Source organism: Hemicordylus capensis, chromosome 1 (genome assembly GCF_027244095.1).
Source record: "Hemicordylus capensis ecotype Gifberg chromosome 1, rHemCap1.1.pri, whole genome shotgun sequence".
Taxonomy (NCBI): domain Eukaryota; kingdom Metazoa; phylum Chordata; class Lepidosauria; order Squamata; family Cordylidae; genus Hemicordylus; species Hemicordylus capensis.
The window spans coordinates 144,859,650-144,883,580 of record NC_069657.1 but is presented as its reverse complement, the minus strand read 5'-3'; the positions used below and the strand labels follow the sequence as shown (position 1 = coordinate 144,883,580).

Here is a 23,931-nt window from a genome sequence, read left to right as displayed (position 1 = left end):
TTTCTAGTACTTCAGGTTTCAGGTAGGGTTAGCTCAGGTATAGCCTGCACCACCTGATCATCTGATGCAGTATTTGGTATACCTGCAGTCCTCTGGTCTCTTTTCCACTGCAGTGGCTAGACACCTGGCAGCACTAGCCTTCTTTTTCAAAGCCCAAGGTTTTGCGGGCAACACTTTAGACTTCCACATCCAGCAGATAGTTGAAGGTTGGACACAAGAGCATCCACCTCAGCCTGATGCCCTTTATCCTTTTACACCTGAAAATTTAGAGTCCTTTATTGGACTCCTGCCTTCCATTTGTGAATCTGATTATGCAGTTTGCCCTGTTTCACGCTGCCATGTTAATAGGCTTTGGGGGAGCATTTTGGACTTTGGAACTCTTTCCCAGGGGTCAATATGGCTTTAGGGCTTGGGTAATGCATCAGGCTGATTTAAAATTGTTTGCCCAGCATGTTACAATTAAACTTGGTTACTCCTAAACTGATAAGAGGGCGAAGGGCAGATGGTTACTCTTCATCGAGCCGTGGACTCAGTCTTGTGCCTGGTTGCAGCCTTGGAACACTAAGTGTCCTTGGCAGGGCCGTCCACTGGGTGTTTATCTGGGCAGAGTTATGAGTCTTCTTTGACCCAATATCAGTTTTGGGTGGTTCTGCAATGGGCCTTGAGGGCAGAGGGCTTGCCTGTGGTGCCTTCTCATTCCACTCTTTCCATATAGGTGCACTGCAGCTTAGTTGGCTTTCACTAAAATTTCTCTAAATTTCAGGTGTAAAAGGAGCCCAAAATTAAGTAGCTGAGGTAATGGCACTCTCAGGCCTACAAGAACTGAGTTAGTTAATGCAGTTATTTTGGTACTCATTTCTCTCTCTCTTTTGGCAGGTCCTGTTTTGTCTCTTCAGACAGCAAGGGTGGTGATCATGGGACATTCAGTTGTGTTTTGGGCTCACAAGCAGGCACAGAAATTCAACTGGGGGACATAACTTGGCTTGGCCCTTGGCTCACTGAGCATCAATCTCATGGATCGGTAGTAGGGGCATGGTTTTCAATCAGCGTTTGCCTATGGGCTGGGTTTTCCTTGAGGTTAATGGACCTCTGGATGTTCTCCCGGTACATTTTGTGGGAAACAGTTTGGTAGATAGATAAAGGATGGCTGTATTGTGCCAGTCAATTAAAGACATTGAATCAATTAGAAGTTGGATCCTAGGTGTTTGGGTGCTCTGGTCCAACCTTCTGCTGTGCTGAGTTTGGTGCAGTGCTTTGAAACCTGTTTTGGTGCAGTGCTTTTGAAACCTGACAAGTCTTGTAAGAAGGTTAACCAAGACCTGGATAGATTTGTTTCATCTATTGGGGGCACGGTTTACCTGCAACCTGCTATCCAGTTTTCCTGCCCTGAGCTGTTTTGGTGTGATGGTGTGCATTTGTTTCCTAGGGGTTCTTATTTGTTTGTGGCAGATTTAAGAAGGGGATTGGCTGCATTTTTGGATGGTTGGTGGGAAGCTAGGTTAGCCCCTCCCCTGTGGCAAGTACAGTGTGGAATAAATGGGCAGTGTAGGGCGATGAGCACCTTAAAGCACACGTTTGGCATTAGGAGGAGTCTTTGGCAGTCCTTAGATGCTTTGCAGCTGGGAAATCGCCAACCTTAAAGAGCTTTTTACTGCTTGGGGGCAGTGATCTCAGATAAGTTGGCTGAGATGGCACCATCAAACACAAGCCTGATGCTGACCAGAGCCAAGGTGTATCACCCTTTATGCTTAGGGAGATTTGCTGTAGCCAGCAAATCTCTAGTTTCTGCATGATAGCCAATGGAGAGTCAATCCTCCTTTTCTGAATAATTTGAATAGTGGCCCCTTTAACTCTGTTTACTTGTCTCGTGCCTTCATTGTGTCTGGGTGCAAGAAAGTGGTGTTGGTGGGGGCTCAAAAGAGTCTTTAAAAGGCCCTCCCTTGCCCTGCTGAATCATCTTCTCTTCTCTTGCAAAACTGTGCTCCAGCACATGCAGTTTCCATCCTGTACAACCTGTGCCCTCTCCAGCTGATAGAGAGCTTGGTGCATGAAAGAGATCAATGTAGGGCAAAGACTAGATTGTGTCCCACATTATTAACAGTCAGAATATTAATCAGATTGACATTATTAGTTAGCAGCACTGCTTGTAACAAATCTTCTTTGTCCCTCGGCATTTTAGGTATTCCAACTGATAAACCTTGTTGGCAGGAAAATGGAGAAAGCCAATGTATCTGTACTGAATAACTTTTATCTGATCGAATTGTCTAATCTCCCAGAAGTGCGGATTTCTCTCTTTGTGATGATTCTGCTGGTCTATTTGATCACCCTAGCAGGGAATGGGGCTATCCTCATGGCAATAGGGACGGATGTTCACCTCCATACCCCCATGTATTTCTTCCTCAGCAATTTATCTTTCCTGGATGTCCTTTGCCCTACTGTCACTGTGCCAAAGATGCTCCAGATCTTCATGTCAGAGGACAAGACCATACCGTTCTCCGGGTGTGTGCTGCAATTCTTCTTTCTCATTGACGTGGTGGGCACTGAAATTTTCCTGCTAGCCGTGATGGCATATGACCGCTATGTTGCCATATGTAGTCCTTTGCAATATGCAAGCATAATGAATACACGTCTCTGTGCTCAACTGGCAGCAGGGACTTGGATAGCTGGTTTTATCAATTCACTTGTACATACCTCACTGACCTTTACATTATCTTTCTGTGGATCCAACCAAATCCACCAGTATTACTGTGATATTCCCCCAGTGCTTGCCCTTGCTTACTCTTCTACCTACATCACTGAATTGGTGGTTCTTCTTGTGGCTGGTATTTTAGGAAGTAGCGCTTTTGTAGTCACCCTGATCTCATATATCTATATCATTTCTGCTATCTTGCGCATGCCTTCCGCTGAGGGTAGGCACAAAGCTTTCTCTACCTGTGGTTCACACTTGACCGTGGTTTGCCTGTTCTATGGGGCCACCATGTTCACTTATGCACGTCCCACCTCAGCCTATTCACCAAAGCATGATAGGATTGTTTCCATGTTGTATGGGATCATCACTCCCATGTTAAATCCAATGATTTACAGTCTGAGGAATAAGGAAGTTAAAAGGGCATTGGTGAAAGTCCTCAGACTGAAAAGTTGTTTGCGCAGTGATTAAGATTCTGTGTCAGGTGTAGTATCTGAGCAAAGCATCTGGCTTCAACACAGCTGGAGCATAGCTGGTCTTGTGGTAGCAAGCATGACTTGTCCCCATAGCTAAGCAGGGTCTGCCCTGGTTGCATATGAATGGGAGACTTGATGTGTGAGCACTGCAAGATATTTCCCTCAGGGGATGAAGCCGCTCTGGGAAGAGCATAAGTTCCCTCCCTGGCTTCTCCAAGATAGGGCTGAGAGAGATTCCTGCCTGCAATCTTGGAGAAGCTGCTGCCTGTCTGTGAAGACAATACTGAGCTAGATAGACCAATGGTCTGACTCAGTATATGGCAGTTTCCTATGTTCCTATATGTAATGATATTCTGTTACCTCTTCAGGATGTTGGGTGGTGTGGATTTGTGACCCAATAAAATGTTGCTTGGAAACACTGGATGGAAGGGCTTGCTGCATGCTCATGATTAAGTAATCACCATATATGTGGTTAAGAATGTCTTTTTATCTCTACTTTTGCATCTGGGTGTGGGGGGAAGTGTAAGATACGTTTTTTGTTGTTTGCTATGACGACTTAATTCACTTTTAATCTTTGTTTGTGATACTCTGTGATCTTGATTATGTGGTTTATATCTCCTGACAGAATTTGCACTGAAGTTGGAATAAATTACTGGCTGACATTATTTGTAGCCTACCAATCTGCTGTGGGTTCTTGTGAACTTCAAAGAAGCTCCAATGCTACCCTGAGGCGGCAATTATGGAAGTGGCACTTCCACATTTCCCCATTGTCCTGAATGGGGGAAGCTGCAGAACTTTGGGGCAGCATCACAGATTTCTTTGAATTCCACAAGAACCACACAACAGATCCTTGCGGTGGTGAAAGGCTGTGCATCATGTCAGTCACTGGAGAAGAGTCCTTGGAGAATTTCTAAAATTAATTCTGGAATAGGAGCATGCACGCTTCCTTCACCTTAGTTTTCAAGTACTTCTCTACAGTTGCAGGTATACATTCATGAAACACTGTAAGAAAAGCAAGCTCAATGTGACCACATGTATAATTAAAACACCCTGACTCAGGATAGAAGCAGGCAAAACTCACTTCATCCCCTTCATAGTCGACCCAATGGATCAGGGCAACTTCTAGGGCTTCACCCCCCACCCCCCATGCCATGTAGCCATTAAGGTTTGGGAAGCCCTGGAGCAGGTTTCATGGTGAATCAAAACCCCTGAGCCGCAAAACCTCTAAGAATCGATTGACCAATTTCCCCCTTTTAACTGCCCAAGGGTGCTCACCAATTTTAACCCAATTATACCTCCACCCAGCCTGCACTGTACCTTCTACCAAGGGAGGTCAACCTATCTTGGCTTCTCTGCCCTCCAAGACTGCAGCAAGCCCCCTCCGAAGGTTAGCCAAATAAACATTGCACCCAGCTGTTGGCAGATGTACTCCATCAGGGCAAAAAAGATGAGGCAAGGAGTGCAAAATACCCAGTGTTGTGAACTATGCCTGGTTTCGCACTCTGTACATGCTCAGAGGGAAAGAGGCAAAGTCACATCATACACAAACTGAATTGGTTCTTGGAGATGGTGACCATGTATGATCTGGACACAGAAACAGAGATAGAGAGAGACACACTCAGAAAGTTCAATGAGCTTTATTATAAAAAGTTGCTCATCAGGATAAAATAATCCAAATTAAAAACATGTTTCCGATTCACGGTGTAGTGTAATGTGCCTAACTAACATATGTGTGTGCAATCAATAATTACAGCTATCTAACAATCTAACAAATCCTAAATAAAACATTTGGAGAGAAGCAGAGAAAGAAGAAGGGGGGGCGCTTAGGAAGGGGGTTAGTAGTGATTAGTAAGGGGGAGGAAAGTAGGGATCCAAGGCTTGTGAAGGCAGCATATTTACCAGGATCAGAGGCTTTGAGAGTGGTGGATCTTTCAGCTGAAGGGGAGAGACTGTAGCTGGGAGCAGCAACAGAGCGATGGTCTGGCTTCTGGTGGTCAAGCAGACAGTTTGCTCAGAGCAAGGCAGAGTGAAGGTGCCGTGGCTTGGGGAAGTCTTGACTTCTCACTGCGCAGTAGAAGTCACAAACAGTTCCTGTCCATGGACAGAATTCCTGCCTCTAGCCCTGCGGCTTGGGCAGCAAACTCTGGGATCGCTCGTGAGCAGATCTTGCTTGGAGGCACAAGATAGCTAAACTGCCATGTCCAGAGACTCCTTCTTATAGTGGTTCCATCCTTTGATGTCCATTTGAGTCTTCTGGATCACAAAAGGCATTTATTCCTGCTATCCTCTGAATATTGTCTTTTAATTACCAAAAATCTCTCAGGATATTTGGTCAGTTCAGAGAGATCTCCATCTCATCTTCTGTAAATTGCTATCTTGAGGAGGGGACATAGTCCAAAGCAAATCTGCATCCCAGATGTGCTAGCCTGGTCCCAAAAGGTGTTAAAAGTCAGGAGAGTTAGTATGAGACAGCAATTACATTATTTCTTGTGTACCTCTATCTAGTGTGTATTTATAACAAAAGAATATTTAAAGTAACATCAAAAGGGGCACATGTGAGTTAATCAATACATTTGACTGAGGCAGAAGCATCCTGTTAGTGAGCAAAAGGGATGATTTCAGCAGTGTGAGACTGGTAATTAAGCCTGACCCATTGTGTCTCAGTGAGTTTCCACAAACACTGATACCCAATGCTAGATTACCCCTGCCTCTACAAATCATTTACCAAGCATTACTCAGGCAGATCTGGGCTGTTCACCTTGAGTCCAGGCCTTAATTCATTTCTTAATATAAAATGAAATCAGACACAGGCCTCAATTCCACATACTTCTGAGTTGGGACCTCTGGGTTGAATGTTGGGGTCAAAGGGGGGGGGGGTCCCCAACACCAGTTGCGGGATAAAAGCATCCCCTCGAGCTACCACATGCTTCCCCATGGCAGGGTTGACCTTCTGCCTGGCCCACTCAACTCACTGCAAATTCTGAACCCCTCTCTTCTGAACCCTGTGCTGAAGCCAATCAGCCCATATTATAATCACCCCTGGAATCCATGAGCTGATGGTGGTGAAGTAGGGGGTGACTTGCTGTATCAAGGAGAGATCAGTTTGTGTCCCTAGATCATTTCCCCCCAGATGCACTACCAAAACCTTGGGAGGGGCACTAACTGCTAAATAATCCGATAGTGCTAGAAGCAACTGGCTCCATAGCATCCCTTGAAAGCCCAACCAGCGCATGCTGGCATGTTTCCCAAACCAAGCTGGGTTCAAAAATGCAAGGTGCTGGCCTGCTTGAAAGCCCAGAAGACCAGGGAATGGCTGCAGATGAGCACCTGCACCGGAGGCACTGCTCCTCCAGCACCTGCCAAAAGAACAACAGTGAATACCCAGCAACAGGCTGGTCATAACAAAACAGTGCTTAATGCACATCATGCAAACACACTTTGGATTTCCAATGCCCAATACACTTAATATCTTGTGTATGCAAAACCCAGCCTACGTGCCGTCATTGCAGCACCAATGGGAAAAGAGTGGACAATGAAAAGCTGGGCTGGCTTACCCAGCCGAAGCGCATTACACAACACAGCCCAGAGCCGGTATTGAGTCAGAGGCATGCCATCTGTGTGAACAAACAAGCACCCTTCTGACCCAGATTGAAATGTGACATAAAGCTGCAAGGCCTGCACTGGGCATAAGATGGCAGTCACTGCTGCAGCCAAGTAGATCACCTGGCCTCTATCCCTCTGATCGGTCTTGGAACAACATAAGTGCAGCGGCACAGCTGCCCCAGAGAAGGAGAGGTCTTCATATTGCAGGCACCGGTTGTTATGTGGAAGCACCTCACTGGGCTGAAAGCAGAGGCGTATCTAGGGGAAATAACGCCTAGGGCAAGCACTGAAATTGCGCCCCTGTCCAAACAGGAATGATGGGACTTGTAGTCAACAATATCTGGAAATCCCTGTTAAAAGGAACACTGTACCATCTAGACATGGTTTTTGATCAAAACCTGAAAACATGAGCCATCTCTGTAAAAGACTTAGAACAACAGTCAGGAGTTATGTGAGGATTCCAGGTGTCATTTTCTCTGTCTCATCTCATTCTTTTTAAAAAAACATGACTTTGTCCTAGAGGATCACCTGCCCAAATAGCCACTAGCAAAATAGGGGAAGAAAAAGGTGGTGGGGGAAGGGTGGTCTATAAACTAGTGAATGATTCCTGCCAGACTTTGTCCTATGATGACTGTTGGCTCATGATGGGATATATGTGCATTCACCACACCAGTGCTTACTTTGACACCAAGAGGGAGGAGGATACATTAGTTTGCCACACTAGACAGAGGCATTTGCAACAGGATCAGACAGCCAAGTTCTGCCAGGGCCAAAACCAGCCCTTGCCAGGCTAAGAAATCATTGTAATTTGCCCCTTCCTGTCACAAGCAGCGTGCTGTTCTTTTATTATTGACTCTAACTCTCAAATATCCCAGTCATGGATGGAAAATTCAGGGTCAATTTACAAGAGACACATTTTCTACATGGAAGTTTCGTCTGTGCAGGTGTTGTGCAGAAATCCATGTGTAGTGACTGCCAGGGGCATAGCAAGGTTGGAATGGGCCAAGATGAGATTTTAAAATGGGCCCCCAGCCCCTCAAAGTCCAGGGCCTCCACACACCCCAGGCCCCCAAGGATTTAAGTCTGATATTTCAAAATAAGTATGCTGCCTGGAAATACATTTCACTGAATACACACATGCACACTTCACAGTATATAGTGATATACATTGAGTACTATATATTTGTGCTACCTTTAATGCCTAGAACACACTAGAAACACTAATTATTAAAATGGCCCCCTCGCTGCAGATTAGCAAAGAAGACTTTCAACCATGCAGGGTGAGCCTATGTGTGTTTTCTCAGAATTCTGAACAAATTCAGCAAAGTTTGATTCCAGGAGGTTTTTCACATGAGGCTTTTAAAGCCCTTTAACACACCTCTCCTCTGGAATGGAGGAGCTGCATTCACATGTTGGCCAGATTGACCCTGAAGTCCCTGCAAGTTATTGGAGAGCAGTTCACACACAAGAAAAATAAAATAAAATAAAAGCACAACACATGCTTCACAGTTCTCACTCAGACCTTCCGGGTTGCAAAACAACTTGAACATAAGCGTATTTATGAATGAATGAATGAATGAATATTTGTTCCAGAAGTGTTTGTAATTTTCTGACATGAAACAAGCTACTTATAGGCCTTTTTAGATAGTTTTTGTTTTTAAAGCCAGCACATTTTTCAGTCTGTTTTAAATTAAATATTCAGAGACTTCTCAGTCTCGCCCCACCCTCCATATCAAAGCCCTATGGCAAGCAGATCCTTATATTGGGTGTGTGTGTGTGTGGGGGGGGTAACCACAAAAAGCAATTCACAGCCTACCTGGCAAAGGCTGTACTGGATGGTCTGGGCAGAGGGTCTGCTTCAGGGAACTCTTCCTGCCTCCTTCCTGGCTTCCTGCCTCCCTTGGGGCCTGCCAAGTACTACTCAGAGGCCTCTCTGGAAGCCCCGCCCACCCACCGATCAGCTGAGAGGCGGGGAGAGAAGAGCTCTGCAGTTTGCAGGCTGCTCCGATCCTAGGCTGGAGCTGGAGGCAAGTGGCTGAGGGGCCCTGGGGCTGGGCAGGTGGGCAATGGGGTGGGGGTGGCAGGAACTGGAGTGGTGCCCCCACCTCAGTGGCACCTAGGGCACGTGCCCGGCCTGCCCCCAGTTCCACCTATGGCTGAAAGACCCCAAAGAAAGCCACTACTACCGCCACCTTAAAAAGTGCTGACTCCCAAGGAGAGCTACATACAGGTTGAAACTGTAAAATAGATGATAGCAGCTCAATAGTAGCTGGCTGCCTCTGATCTATAGCCCAGGGTCTCTCACTAGTCCAAACCTCTAACATACGTTGCACCCTACAGTCCCCAGTAGTGTCTCATGTCTTTAGGGCCTGAGCCTCAAAAGACAGTACAGCCAAATAGCCGGCGAGGGTAGAAAATGCTCGTCCAGAAGTGTGTAGGGACACGAAGAACTTCATAAGGTTGTTGAGTGGAATAGGCCCGCTGTCCAAAAGGCCCTCTTTCAGTATAAATGCACGAAAAGCAGCTACCTTACCGGAATAGCCAACCCTTCTACTTCGAGCCAGAGACTAGTCAATGGCCCAGTGGGCCTCTAGTCACTAAGCCTCCACAGGGCATCTGGCATTTCTGGGTCCACACTGGCTTCTGGGGCTAACTCCCTAAACCTGACTACCTGGAAACAAGATAGGGTATCAGTGATATCATTCTGGAGCCCCAGGATATGCTGCACCAGGAAGAGAATATTAAACTACAAGCATTGGAGGACAAAATCATGCAGCAACCCCATCACCCGGGTGAATGGTGTTGGAAATTCTCTGTGGTGAGAGAATCCTTTTCTCATTATAGCAGAGTGCACAGAGGCACAACACAGCGGATTTAGTTAGGCATGCGTGTATGCTGAGAGTAAAGTAACTTGGAGCCAATTCATAGTTTCAAATCAATATATAAGGTATTTATTAAGGAACTCCATTCTAGATAGGAAAGTGAGGAGTTAGGATCTCTAATCTATCTATCTAGCTGGATGCAGATGGATTCTGCATCTTCTCTGCACATATGGTGCAGGGAGAGAGGCTTGCCATGTTGCAAGGGCAGGTAGGGAAGGGAAGAGAGAGAGAGGAAGGAAGTTAGTCCCTGAGATTAGCAATCTACATATTCAAAGGGATCATGTCAGAGCAGTGGAGAAGGGATGACCAATGTCTTGACCCTCTAGCCCTCTGACTCACTAGTCTGTCCTCCACTGTCTGAGACGAGACAGCACAAAGTCCTTAACTTCCAACAAATGGGAAGTCTGAGAGTTCACCACCTGAACCACTGCCTGGTTGTCACACCAAAAATGGACAGTAGAGTCAAGAAACTCTTTGCCCACAGATGGACAACCACAATGATGGGGAAAAACTCCAGGAATGTGAGATCTCTTGTAATCCCCTTCTCAGCCCATCACAAGGGCCACTGGGTGGAGTACCACCTGCCCCTGAAATAAACCCCAAATCTGATGCCCTCAGCAGCATCAGAATGTACCTGCATGTCAGCTTCTAACAGCTGTTCAGTCCTCCAGAATGACACCCCATTAGAGTCCTGCAAAAAGACTTCCCACACAGCCAGGTCAGCTTGCATACCTTCCATGATTCACACACTATGATGTGGTAAGCTAACCCCAGCCACAGCATCACAAAGGTGCCTCAAAAAGGCCTGGCTGGGAGCCAACACTCTATATACAAAATTAAGATGGCCAATAACCACCTGCAGCTCCCTAAGGGTGGTTTTCTTGACTGATCTTAAGGACCCAATCAGCTCCCTCGAGCCTTCCAATTTCTCCCTAGGGAGGCCACTAAACCCCATCATGGTATGTAGCTCAATCTCAAGGAAAGATAGCCAAGTAGCTGGCCCCTTGGTCTTATCCTTAGCTAATGGCATGCCCAACTCCTTGGCTAACTGTATAAAGCTCCCCAGCAGGTGATGGCAGACAGAAGAAGCCCCAGGGCCAGCAAAGAGAAAATCAAGAAGGTGTGCAGTGGACCAGAAACCTGCCTTCCTCTGAAGTGCCCATTCCAAAAAAGTGCTGAACACCTCTAAGGCCGCACATGAAACAAAGCAACCGATAGGGAGCGCCATGTCAAAATAAAACTTTCCTGAAAAGGAAAATCCTTGCAGATCGAAGTCTGAAGGATGCACGTGTAAAAGGTGGAAAGCAGACTCTATGTCACAGTTTGCTAACAGGACCCTAGTGCCACAGCCCCTTACCACCCTAACTGCTTCATCAAAGGAAGTGTATTGCCCTCAACATAGATGCTCAGGAATCTCTTCATTAACGGAAGACCCCTTGGGATAAGAAAGATGGCGCATCAGGCAAAATTTGCCAGGGGTCTTCTTAGGAACCGCTCCTAAAGGCAACACTCAAAAGTTAGGGAAAGGGGGTTAGTCAAAGGGACCCAGGACCCTACCTGCTGCCCGTTCCTTGCTGATCTTTTTAACCACCACAGTCTCCATCCCCACTACAGATCACAAATTGTGAGCAACAAAAGCCACCTGCTGGGATGAGGATGGGATCCTAAAACCCTCCCTAAAACCATCCCTCAAAAAGGCTGCAGCCCGGTTGTCAGGGTAGTCCCCCAACAGCTGATACAATACCACTAAGTTAATTGGGCTGAGTCCCTTTTCCCAGAGATGGGGAAGGGGAGTTGCCTTTCTTCGAGTTGGGTGGGCAGTTCCTGAAACCTGCAGTCCAGCCCTTAGCCCTAGTACAGGTGGAGCTGGGGTGCCTGGCCTCACAAAAGCTGCATGAATGGTGGAACCTACAAGAGCACCTGGTACAGTGCCCCCCACTTTTGAATTCCCAACACAGCAGGTGTTGTTGAACCCACTGCTGGCCAGAATTCAAGGAATTGGTAACTGAAGAAGAGGGTGCCTTGGACAGGAGATTACCACTGTTTGCATGGTTACTGTCCACAGGGCATGATGGAGACTTAATTTAGAGCCACAACTCATTCAGCAGGGCATCCCATGGGAAGGCAGGGTCTAAGGCTGCTCTCATCCTAAAATTTTCATCACAGCACACCCACAAAGTCCATGATGGTCCAGTGGATTATATCCAGATATTTCACTAAAGCCAGGCCCATGGCAGGCTGCGTCCTCAGAACAACAGCTATAACTGGATAGCCAGTTATTCCAGGTCTTCTCAGCCGCTTTCCACTTGGGCACTTCCTTATCCTTCCCTAATTCAACCTCTCTGTTTAACCTTGTCTCCTGAAAGAGCAATCTAAAAATGTCCTCATACACCTCCTTCAAGATCTTGACCTTTGTGGCTGGCAAAAGATGATCACCCAAGGGCAGGCCCAAAGCTCCATAAAGTGAATGTTGAGGGGAGGGGCCAACCCCCATAGGATACCTTCCCCCTAATCTTGATGCTGCTACCTGGCTGCCCTGAGGAACTGCCCTGTGCCATACCTGTTCTTCCAGCCCCTGCAGTGTACATGGCCCAACTGGCATGCCTGGAGGAGCAGCTGTAGTCCAAGACTGTGTAGGCATGGCCAGAAGGGGCTCTATCCCCACCCTCCAAATGGAGATATTACCCATGATAGCCAGCCTGTCAGACAAAATTCTTAACTCCATCTAGACAGCATCCCGAGTATGCTTCTTGGGTTTGGGGGGCCCCCAGATGGCCCCACCCCTTATCTGATGGTGTCTTCTTTGTGTGCTCAAGTGCCTCCATCCACTTAATGAGAGCCCTAATCTGTGCCATATCAGCTTCATCTTCGATGAAGAAGATTGAGGAAGTGTTGGGCTTCACCGGATGTCCACCTTTCCCCCTGCATGCTTTCTTGGGTGACATCTTGTGTCTAGATAGCCCAAACATAGAATGCAACAGCCGAACTCCCTCGCCCCAAACCCTTCAAGTTAATACCTGGACCCAGTCAAGGACTGCCAATACAAAAGAAGCAGAAGGTCAATGCAGCAATTGCCCCCCCCCCAAGTCAAAGATGGCCAGTCTGTCTGATATTGCCTCCCCCTGCTCAAAAGCACACCTCAGATAAGGGCTAGTAATGTCAAAGGATGCCTACTTGCATCCCCAAAACTGTGGATTCCTGCACGTAAATGGGTTGAAAGGTCTACTCCCCTCACTCCTTAGTGTCAAGGCCTGCCAAAATCACCCCTGGAAACCAGCAACTAAAGCCCATTCAGGGCAAGGGGCCACTGCCCCGATCAAATCATTGCCTCAGCTGCTGCTGTCAGCACCAAACGCTGTCTGTCTGTCACCTGGGGCACCGTTGCTCTTCCAGCCATCCCAAGCCAAAGTCGCCGCAAACTGTGGGCTGCTGACACTGCACCACTAGTGGGCCTCACCCACTCAAAGTTCTGGCCACTCCACCAGCTGCCTACCAGAACTCTCAAAGGCTGCTAAGTCCACTTGGATGGGAGGGAGACGTAGCAGCGAGCTCCCTACCTGAAGTCTGCAGAAAACATACTGACTGCCTGGAGGGAGGAACCACCTGAGTGGTGCGAAACCCTCACCCCCTGTATTAGCCATGGGCCAATGGGAAGGCACCTTGAGGCTGTCTGGTGAGTGGGTGGGTGGGACAAAGGCCCATCCCTCCAGCACAAGGCCTTGGGATGGGGCATTTGTGCAAAGAGGAATGGGCAATTATCTCCAATCTCCCTTTCCCTCCACAGGCTCCTGCACCCTCCATCTGTTCCTGTGAGTCCCCCAAGTGCAGATTTTCAGGGGTGTAGGAGGTTGCAGAGGTAAGGGGAGATCCGTGAAAAATTCTGCTCCCCTTTGCAAAAAAACAAGCAGTGGTGGCTGATGATGAGATGCAGGAGTCAGTCAATCAATCATCTTTATTACGGTCCACAACCAGCATAAGATAGAATAGTAGGGCATGATTCATAATACTAAACACAAATTATGGAACCATAAAAATATATTACTATAAAATTACTACTCTAATATTATAAAGCTATAATATTACTATAAAGCTGCTACCCTTAGAAAAGGGAGTAGCTGTGATATTATTAATCAGCTGTATTTAAAAAAATTATAATCAAAATGTGAGCAAAATAAAATGCAAAAAGCGGTGGCTAAAACAGAATATTAAAAATAAAACATCTAAATAGGAACACTAAAAAGATAAAATAGTCAGCAGTTTAAAGCTATGCAAAGCTGATGCAAGGGTGTGGCCTGACAATCACGACCCAGCAGATCTTATACACTCCCACGCAGAACTTGGCACTGCTATACGTGAAGGCCAGGTCTTCATCTGAAAGCAGAAAACAGTAGTTAGTAAATGGCTTCTGCTGCTAAGTCTCACTGCCCCCTGCCTCCAAGTGTCATTATGCTCCTTACCCTAAATAGCTCTGTGATCATAGCAGCTGATTATTATGCACTGTACCTCCTCACTGACTGCCATTGGTTCAGCATCCCATATTCCTCAGACCAGTACAACCACCAATAGTGCCCCCCACCCTCTCAAAAGCAATGTTGTTGTTGGACTTGTTTTAAGGACTTCTTGATGCAGACAATACTGCATCAATTCTTCCCTGTATATTTCCATTCATTAAACTTCCCAGTATGCTTCCTAAATCAAGCAGAGGACAAAGTCCTTGCTTAGTTTCATTTATGACACAAGACTCCATTTACCCATCTTGAAACAAATTCATATACAAAGTGATCTTCACTATTTTTCAAATCAGGGGCCACTTTGGCAAAACAAACAAAACAACCCCCCAAAACAAACAAACACCAACCTTTAATGTGATGCTGTGGGGTTGAGACTGCCTTGGTTGGCCTGATGGATGATCTCCAATTGGCGATCAACAGAGGGAGTGTGACTCTGCTGATCCTTTTGGATCTCTTAGTGTCTTTCAGTGCCATTGATCATGGGATCCTGCTGGGTCACTTGAAGGAGATGGGATTGGGTGGCACTGTTCTACAGTGGTTCCATTCCTACCTCTCTGGTAGATTCCAGGTGGTATTTCATGGAGACTATTATTCTGCAAAGTGAGAGCTAAAATGTGGAGTTCCACAAGGCTCCATATTGTCTCCAATGCTTTTTAACATCTACATGAAACCACCGAGAGAAGTCATCAGGAGGTTTGGTCTGGGATGCTATCAATATGCTGATGACACCCAGATTTATTTCTCCATATCAACTTCATCAGGAAATGGCATGTCCACCCTAAATACCTGCCTGGAGGTGATAATGGGCTGGATGTGGGATAACAAACTGAAGTTGAATCCAAACAAGACAAAGGTACTGTCTGTAAGAGGTCAGGATCTGAGAGGTGGTTTAGATCTGCCTGTTCTGGATGGGGTTACACTCCCGCTAAAAGATCAGGTCTGTAGTCTGGGAGTGCTCCTGGATCCCAAACTCTCCCTGGTTTCTCAGATTGAGGGAGTAGCCAGAAGTGCTTTTTATCAGCTTCTGCTGATATGCAGGATACGTCCATTTCTGGAGACAAATGATTTTAAAACAGGGGTACATATGCTGGTAACCTCTAGGTTTGACTATTGTAATGCACTCTATTTGGGGCTGCCTTTGTATGTAGTTCAGAAACTACAACTGGTCCAGAATTAGGCAGCCAGACTGGTCTCTGGGTTTACCCAAAGGGACCATATAACACCAATTCTGAAAGAACTGCACTAGCTGTCAATATGTTTTAGAATGAAATACAAAGTGCTGGCTATTATATATAAAGCCCTCAATGGCTTGGGTCCAGGGTACTTAAGAGAGCACCTTCTCTGTCATGTACCCGGTTGCCGTTTAAGATCATCTGGAGAGATCCGGTTATGGTTGACGCTGACTCGTTTAGTGATAACTTGGGATGGGGACTTCTCTGTGGCTGCCCCGGAACTTTGGAATGTGCTCCCTGCTGAAGTAAGAGCATCTCCTTCTCTGTGGTTCTAGGAGGACCCTGAAAACATACCTGTTTTCCTAGGCTTTCAATTGAAATTGAAATTTTAATGTGTTTTTATTTATTGAGATTTTTATCTGTCTTATGAATTTTAACTGTTTTATAATGTTTTTATATTATGTTTTAACTTGTACACCACCTGGGGATTTCTATATCAGGTGCTATAGAAATCCAATCAATCAATCAATCAATCAATCCATAAACACACAAATAAATAAGAGAGCCATTTCACACTGTGCTGACCTCTGCACAGCACTGTGTTTTCCTCTGTGCTGGGCCTTTTAAGAAAGACAGAGCCCTCTCAAGAGCTCTGTGGGGAAAGCATTTCCCAGCACTCCATGCATGCTTTCCAAAATGGTGCAGAGGCTGAAGAGGGCTCAGTTTCACTTAAAAGAGCCCCACCAGCACTGGGCAAAGTTTTGGTGGGAACGGTTGGCTTCACGTGGTGTCAGGGGGACTGAACAGAGTATTCAGCTTTGGCCAAAGCTTTGCACAGGACTAGTGAACAATTAATGAAGAACACTGCCGGATAGCATAGAGAGGAAACAGTTGTCTTACCAGCCCGTTATTATGACCTAATTGAGCTTGGAATCTTTTGTGTTTTTGAACACAGGGAAGTTCTTGACCTGACTCTTGGGTTGTCTTTCTAGCTGTGGCACATGAATAAAGGTTGTATTTGGTATGGCTATTATAAAGAGCACTGCAGTACCAAAACACTGCCAAGTGAATGGTTAGGAGCTTCACTGTGAAAACCACTTTCTCCCCAGCAGTTTCTTTAGGGCCCCCTTCACTTCTGTGTTCCTCAAGCTGTAGATTAGAGGGTTCAGCATGGGGATCACAACAGCATAGAAAACAGAGACCACTTTGTCATAATTCAGAGAATGAGTGGAGCTTGGTTGCAGGTACATGAAGAAGAGAGTACCATAGAAAATGATAACAGCTGTCAGGTGAGAGGCACACGTTGAGAAGGCTTTGTGCCTTCCATCTGCAGAATGTTTCCCAAAGATGGCATACAGAATGTACACATAGGAGATGATGATTGTCAAGAGGGAGCTGGTTAAATTGATCCCAGATAAAACCAAAAGCTGGATTTCTTTAGGCCGGGTGTCAGAGCAGGACAGGGCTAGAAGTGGTGGGTCGTTGCAGTAGAAATGATTGATCACATTTGATCCACAGAAGGAGAGCTGGAAGGTCAATGCTGTTTGAACCACGGAGCTCACAAATCCATAGATATATACACCAGCCACTAGCACAATACACAGCCTCTTAGACATAACTACAGAATAAAGCAATGGGTTACAGATGGCCACATAGCGATCATATGCCATGACAGATAATAAGAATAATTCAGTCATCACCAAACCGTCAAACATGTAAAACTGTATAGCACATCCAGCCAAGGAAATGGTTTTCCTCTCAGCTAAAAAGTCAACCATGGCCTTGGGAGTAACAGTTGAAGAGTAGCTGGCATCCAGGAAAGCCAAATGACTGAGGAAGAAGTACATTGGGGTATGAAGCTGAGGATCCAACCTGATCAACAAGATCATCCCTAGATTTGCACCCAGAGTGACAATGTAGATCACCAGGAACATGACAAAAAAGACAACTTGCATTTCCGGATAGTCTATGAATCCTGAGAATATGAACTCAGTCACACGGGTGTGATTTTCCCCAGCCATTTAGTCTACGGCTTTTAACCTGTGAAAAGAAGGAGGAAAATATACCTGAAAGGAGGAAGGTAGTTTAGCAGAGATTCATTGCCAGTGTCAGCATTAACTGCAAATGCATCCAGGTGGATTGGGCAGTTTCAGTGATATCTTCCTGCCCACATATTTTACTAGATTTTTAAAATTCTGATAACAGGAGTTGAAAAGCAAATGCAGAGTACAACTTCCCTGGATTTATCCTGAAGCACTAAAAAAAAGGAAAAAAAAGACTCTGTTGTGTCTGCTTCAGTGTTACAAAATATACACTGCTTGAGTATAGACCTGGAACTAAACACAGAGCATATTACTATTCATGGACCATGATGAGTAAGAATGGTAGAAATATTCACTTTTCTGCAAGCTGCCAGAAAGGCAGGTGCAACCCAAGACCCACCTGGTTTAGGTAATGTAGTCTACAGCAGTATAGAACATAAAAAAAGATGCAACAAGATGTTTATCATAGTTGCTCTAGATATGCCCTTGAGAATTTAATCCCTTGTATGTTTCAGTATTCAAAACTCATGACACAGAGCAGTTAAAAGTAATAATTACAACTTTTGTAATTTTGTAATCTTACAACTTTTAAAAGGGCAGCCAAGGTGCATTTGTTCACCCAGGCTTTTAATTAGATACTGTTTTAATTGTGTTTTAATAGTTTTAACTTTTTAATTTTAATTGTTGAAATGTTTTAATCTTTTATTGGCTGTTTTTATTGTTTTGTAAACCGCCCAGAGAACTTGTGTTTTGGGCAGTATAGAAATATATTAAATAAATAAAAAATAAATAAAAATACTAATTTATTTAAGGGAATCATAGAAGCTATGCACACGGTCATGAAAAACTGGGCTAAGGAAGCACAGCCCAGTTTTACACACATGTGTGTACTGCCGGCATCGGGCCCAATCCCGGCGGAACAGCGGCAGCAAATCCACCTATGGAGCCACTCTCAAAAATGACATTAGGAGAGTGAGTGCTCTCCTAACCCCGTTTTATTGATGTCTGCCAGCCGTGGCTGCTTGCCACAGCAAGCAGACTGAAGGGTCTGTGCCAGAACCATTGTACCCCCAGGCCCCATTGAAGACATGACATGCTTAGTTGGAGTTAATTAGGGCCACTTTATAAATGTACAGCAGATAACAAACTTGCAGCAAGGTCCCTAACTAATCAGAGTGCAGGTACTCCTCCCGTGTGGTGCCCCCCCCCCAGTGATGGCCATCCTACATCAAGGCGAAGGGCCGAGTACTGATTCGGTCAGGCACCATGTCCTGACCTCTCCTCATCATGAGGCTTCACCCTGCAGAGGTGAGAGCGGCCTGACCCCCAAACCCAAGCTGCCAAAGCTCTGAGCTGGTGAGTCATGCCACCCCGGAGTGGGGGCCATTCTCCGGGCCGCCAAAACTGTGAAGTTTGGTATCATCTGCAAATCTGGCCACCTTGCTGCTTACCACTAATTCTAGATCATTTATGAATACATTAAAAAGTACTGGTCCCAGGACAGATCCCTGGGGGACCCCACTTCTTACTTCTCTCCATTGTGAAAACTCTCCCTTTATACCTACCCTCTGTTTCCTGTCCTTCAATCAGTTAGCAATCCACACATGTACTTGTGCCCTTATCTCATGACTGCTAAGTTTCCTCAGGAGTCTTTGATGAGGAACTCTGTCAAAAGCTTTTTGGAAGTCCAGGTATACTATGTCAGCTGGATCACCTTGATCCACACACTTGTTGACGCTCTCAAAGAATTCCAAAAGGTTTGTCAGGAAAGATTTCCGTTTGTAGAAGTCATACTGGTTCTTTCCCAGCAGGGCATGTTGTTCTATGTGCTTTGCAATTTTATCCTTGAGGATGCTTTCCATCCATTTGCCTGGAATGGACATTAAGCTAACAAGCCTGTAATTTCCCAGATCGCCCCTGGATCCCTTTTTGGAAAATGGTGTTACATTTGTTACTTTCCAGTCCTCCAGGACAGAACCTGATTGCAGGGATAAGTTATATATTTTAGCAAGGATGTCGACAATTTCACATTTGAGGTCTTTGAGGACTCTTGGATGGATGCCATCCGGCCCTGGTGATTTTCTAGTTCTTACTTTTTCCAGAAAATTTAGAACATCATCTCTTGTCACTTCTATCTGACTCACGTTCTTTAGCCTCCATCCCTGAAAAGCCTGGTTTAGAAGGAGGTATATGCTCAGTATCCTCTGCTGTGAAGATGGATGCAAAGAACTCATTTCGCTTCTCTGCAACCTCCATATACTCCTTATAATCCATTTCACTCCCTCATTGTCTAATGCGCCGGCGGTGGCGCACGCCGCAGCAGGCGCATGCGTAGCACCAACTTCTACTTGTTACAGAGGATGCAGACAACGATGGGGGCAGGGGCGGCAAGGAGGAACTCTGCTGCCCCAAAAGCTTTGCAGCAAAGTCAAGCGCCGGAGGGGGAAGAGCAGCAGGAGGGGTAAGTACTACCCCCTGCCCTTAAAGCCACACTCACCACCACCACCAGACCGCCGGACCGGCCGATGTCCGAACCGTTCCGGAGGCCTCTTGCATGGCCCCGGACTGGTTCGGGCACACTCCTAGAAAAAACAAGACAGCCATAAAATTGTACAGCACCAGAACAAGGAAATAGAAGTGAAGGAACTTGGAAGCATCTCCTATTACCTTGGCATCCAAATGGAAAGAAGAGGATGGGACATTCCTTCTCAACCAGAAGCAGAAGATAGAGCATCTTCTATAATGCTTGGGGTGACAGATGCCAATGAAGTCAGTATACCAATGGATGCAAATTTCTGGAAGCAAGATGGAGACAGAGAGCCTTTACCAGCCAACAATCAATACTGAAAGACAATTGGAAAGTTCCTGTATATAGCTACAGTAACAAGGCCAGATATTGCTTCAGCGGTGGGAATGCTGAGCAGAAAATTGTGTTCACCAACCAACAATGATTGGATTGCAGTCAAAAGATTGGAAAAATACCTAAAGGGTACTGCACACTTCGTGTTAGAGATTCCACCAAGCAGCAATCCCAGACTAGTGGGATACATGGATGGAGACTGGGCTGAAGACAGGACAGACCGCAAGTGGACACTTGTTCTAATATGGAGATGGAGCCATAAGTTGGGTTAGCCACAAGCAGTCACTTGTTGCACTCTCATTGACAGAAGCAGTATATATTTCCGCAGCTGAAGCATGCAAGTAAGTGGTGTGGATACACCAGCTACTATCAGACTTTGGGATTGAGGAACCAAAGCCCACAACAACATTTGAAGATAACCAAAGTTGTATCCAGATCTCCTAGATGGAGAAGATGAAATCTAGAACTAAGCACATCCCCATAACGTATCATTATGTTTGAGGCATGCAAGAAAAAGGGGTGGTCCAGCTGGAGTACTGCCCAACAGAAGATATGGTGCCAGATGGACCGATTAAGTCACTGCCCAGAGACAGTTTCCAGATGCTTCATGAGAAGATGGGAGTGAGACAGTGCGACAGGTGATGAGTAGGGGTGTTGGATATGGAGTTCTAGTGCCTCAACCTTCTGCACCAACTATCCTAATGACCACTAGGGTCATTGGGAGCAGAAGTAGCTAGTGAGGGTCTCCTTACCTGTCCCTACTTGCCTCTGCTCTGTGACCCCTGAGACCCTCTGTGACTCAGTTTTTGCATTTGACTTCTCAGTGAGTCAGCCCTCTACCTTTCCTTCTAGAGAGAAGATGGAAACATCTCTCTCTCAATACCTAGTCATTATATAGCTGATAGATAGGATAAGTCTTTCCTATTTCAAATGTACTGCATCAATAGATCAATTTAGTTTAGACCCTACTGTGCTCTTCATGTGAAATAGCTGCAACAAACTCTGCATTAGGGATGTGCACAAAACCAGCTTGACCTATTTGGTTCAAATTCAAATTCAAAAGCAGACTCTCACCACAAGCAGCAGGCCAGAAGGAAGCCAAGGAAGACTGCAACCAGAGTGAGGCCAGAGGCTTGGCTTTTAAATAGGATTTGAAACTTCCTCCTTTGGGAGCCACCACCTTTGCTCTCCCCCCTGGCCAATAGGGTGCCAGTTCTCAAGGTCTAGCACTACTCCATAATCTACCAGAGAGCCAGACTCATCTGGCCAATCAGGAAAGCATGAGCTCAGCAAAGGAAAATCAAGCAAAACAAATGACATAAAATGGAGGATAGGATCTAAAATGGCCTCTAGAACCTTCAAACTGGCTCAGACAGGTTCAAATTCACTCTAAAAGGTTCTAAATAGGGTATAATGGGGATTTGAACCAGCCTATTATTCCCTATGTGGAGTACCTAGGGGCAAAAAACTGGGGTGGGTTCATAGAAGTAGAACAGTGAGAGTGATCCTCATTGCTGTGAACTCTGGATTTAGAGTTCACAGCAATTAAGGTCACAGACAGTTCTACTTATGAATGGAGAGAGGCTCTATGCATTGCAATGAAAGGAAAAATTCTTAAAAAAAATACTTTTAAAAGCCCCAATAAACCCTACAAACTTGAGGCTGCCTGTGGGGAGTTGAGGTCATACCTGCCATGTCCCCAGACCCACTGTGGGGTGCCCTGGCACCCCTCAAAGGTGGAGAATGGGGCATCCTCAAATCCCCGTTATTCTCTATGGGAGAAATGCAAAAATTGAAAAAAAATCTTAAGAAAATCATTAATAATCACAGGAGTGTCCGATTGCTTTGGCGTTCAGTGGTCCGATTGCTTTGGCCTACCACCCAACCTTGGTTTTTGCCCCTAGGTGCTTTACATAGGGAATAATGGGCCAGTTTGAGTCCCCATTATACCCTATGAGAAAAATACTTTTAAAAAATTCAAAAAATCATTAAATATTGTAGGAGTGTCTGATTGCTTTGAGGTTTGGGTGGTAGTTGGCACCCATGGGTGCCTACCACCCAACCCAGTTTTGAAGGCTTGAACCAGTCCAAAATGGTTCAAATAGAACCAGGCTCTGTTTGGTCTGAACTTGGAATGGCATTGCCAATTCAATGTCTTGTTTGGTTCGAGTTCGAACCCTCAAACCAAATCAGTTCAAATTTAAACTGGTTCAGATTCGAATCTGTTTGCACATCCCTACTCTGCACTCTGTAACTGGAGTGGTAGCTTCTTTGGTGCTTTGCTAAATAATCATAAACCTCAAAAGGGATGGGCAATAGGTTTGTGCAGATCCTGATTACCTCATAAAAATCAATGGGTCCCTGGTCTCTGCCTCTTCTGGCTCTCCCAATTATCTTGGGTGAAATTTGTGGTCATCTAGAACATCCCATCCTTAGGTTGTGGCATCCAGATGGACTGGGACGTTCCTACCCAACAAGTCCATTTTGTTCACCACCTAGTAGCTTTCCCTGTGCCAGCTTAACTTCTCATGTCAGCTTAATGACTTTCACTTCTCACCTCCATTTTGTGGAGATCCCTTCTTATGGTTTGGCATGCACTCTCTTGCTGTTGGCAGGTCTCCTCACATTTTGCCACAAATCAGCATATCCTGTGTGGCCATATTATCACCACACAACCTGTTTATGCAAGTTGTTTTTCTCAAATATGATACCATTTGCAAAGCCAGCAGTTATAATTTCCTCTGGGCCTCAGCTAGTTAAGTCAACCAGACCACTTTTTCTCTGCACAGGCGCTTAGTTAGGCATTTCCAACCAAAGTCCAAAGTCTTCTGTATCACCGGGCATGTGGGGAGGAGTGTGGCTCACATTGGTCGCTTCCTTGATTTGGGCCCACCTAAAGGGGAGAGTGTGGCTCACAGTGGTCGCAGGAAGATGCTGTGGTCTCAGTGGCTCTCTTTTCAGAAATGCTGTCTTAAAGCGCACCATCTGCCCCTGATTAATGTATGAGGGACAGCATGGGAACATTAAGCACACAACTGTTTAGGGGCAGGTGGATAGGGCACTGCCATGGAGGGCACACCGTGTGCCCACAAGTCAAACAGGCTCCAGACCCACTTTGCTGTGCTTTCTGCTCTGCATGGAGAACAGGCAGTACATCTCCACCCACCCCAGACCTCAGCAAAACCCACTCCCCAGGTCCTTGTGTCCTCTGCAGGGACACCACAGCTTTTGATCTGCTAGCCAAGGAACTCTCAGGACACTCCATAACAAGGGAGGCACCCATCTGATGACTGGTACACTGTAAAGTCTTGGAAGTGTTAATGGGGAAAATCCACTTCCTTTTCACCTAGTGAGGTGAGCTGCTGTTGTCAGTGTGCAAAGAAATGCAGGGCTTTTCCCTCCCTGGCACACCTTCTACATGAGGATTTGTCTGCAGACAGGAGGTGGGCACTGCCAAGATGACAACATCTAGCGATCCAGGGAAGACGTGACAGAGTGGGATGACCAGCAGTTCATGGGCAGCTTCAGAATGTCCAGACAGACCTTTGAGTTCCTTGACAGTGAAATCAATCCTTCACTGCCAGGACACCAATCCTTCGCTGCCAGGACATTACCATGTGCCATGCCATGCCATGCCATGCCAGTGCAGGATTACAAGTTGGCCTCCAACATGAACTATTTGACACACTGCAACCTGTT

At 45.9% G+C, this 23,931-nt stretch overlaps 2 protein-coding genes across 2 annotated transcripts; one reads left to right on the top strand and one right to left on the bottom strand.

Annotated features, from left to right (window-relative positions):
- The first annotated feature begins 2,212 nt into the window (after positions 1 to 2,212).
- On the top strand, positions 2,213 to 3,157 carry LOC128327640 (olfactory receptor 5V1-like). Its single transcript, XM_053256684.1, has one exon. It carries the CDS (start codon positions 2,213 to 2,215, stop codon positions 3,155 to 3,157), a length of 945 nt encoding a protein of 314 aa, XP_053112659.1.
- Positions 3,158 to 16,412: 13,255 nt separating this feature from the next.
- LOC128327645 (olfactory receptor 1030-like) lies at positions 16,413 to 21,339 on the bottom strand. The gene is made up of 3 exons (XM_053256695.1): positions 21,307 to 21,339; positions 20,040 to 20,167; positions 16,413 to 17,370 (listed from the first exon to the last, which is right to left on the bottom strand). The coding sequence occupies exon 3, from the start codon at positions 17,349 to 17,351 to the stop codon at positions 16,413 to 16,415; it is 939 nt and encodes a 312-aa protein (XP_053112670.1). The 5' UTR covers positions 17,352 to 17,370; positions 20,040 to 20,167; positions 21,307 to 21,339.
- Between the last annotated feature and the right edge of the window lie 2,592 nt (positions 21,340 to 23,931).

Excerpts from the sequence above, each read along its gene's own strand:
- LOC128327645 (XM_053256695.1), bottom strand. The coding sequence starts at position 17,351 with ATGGCTGGGGAAAATCACACCCGTGTGACTGAGTTCATATTCTCAGGA.
- LOC128327640 (XM_053256684.1), top strand. The coding sequence starts at position 2,213 with ATGGAGAAAGCCAATGTATCTGTACTGAATAACTTTTATCTGATCGAA.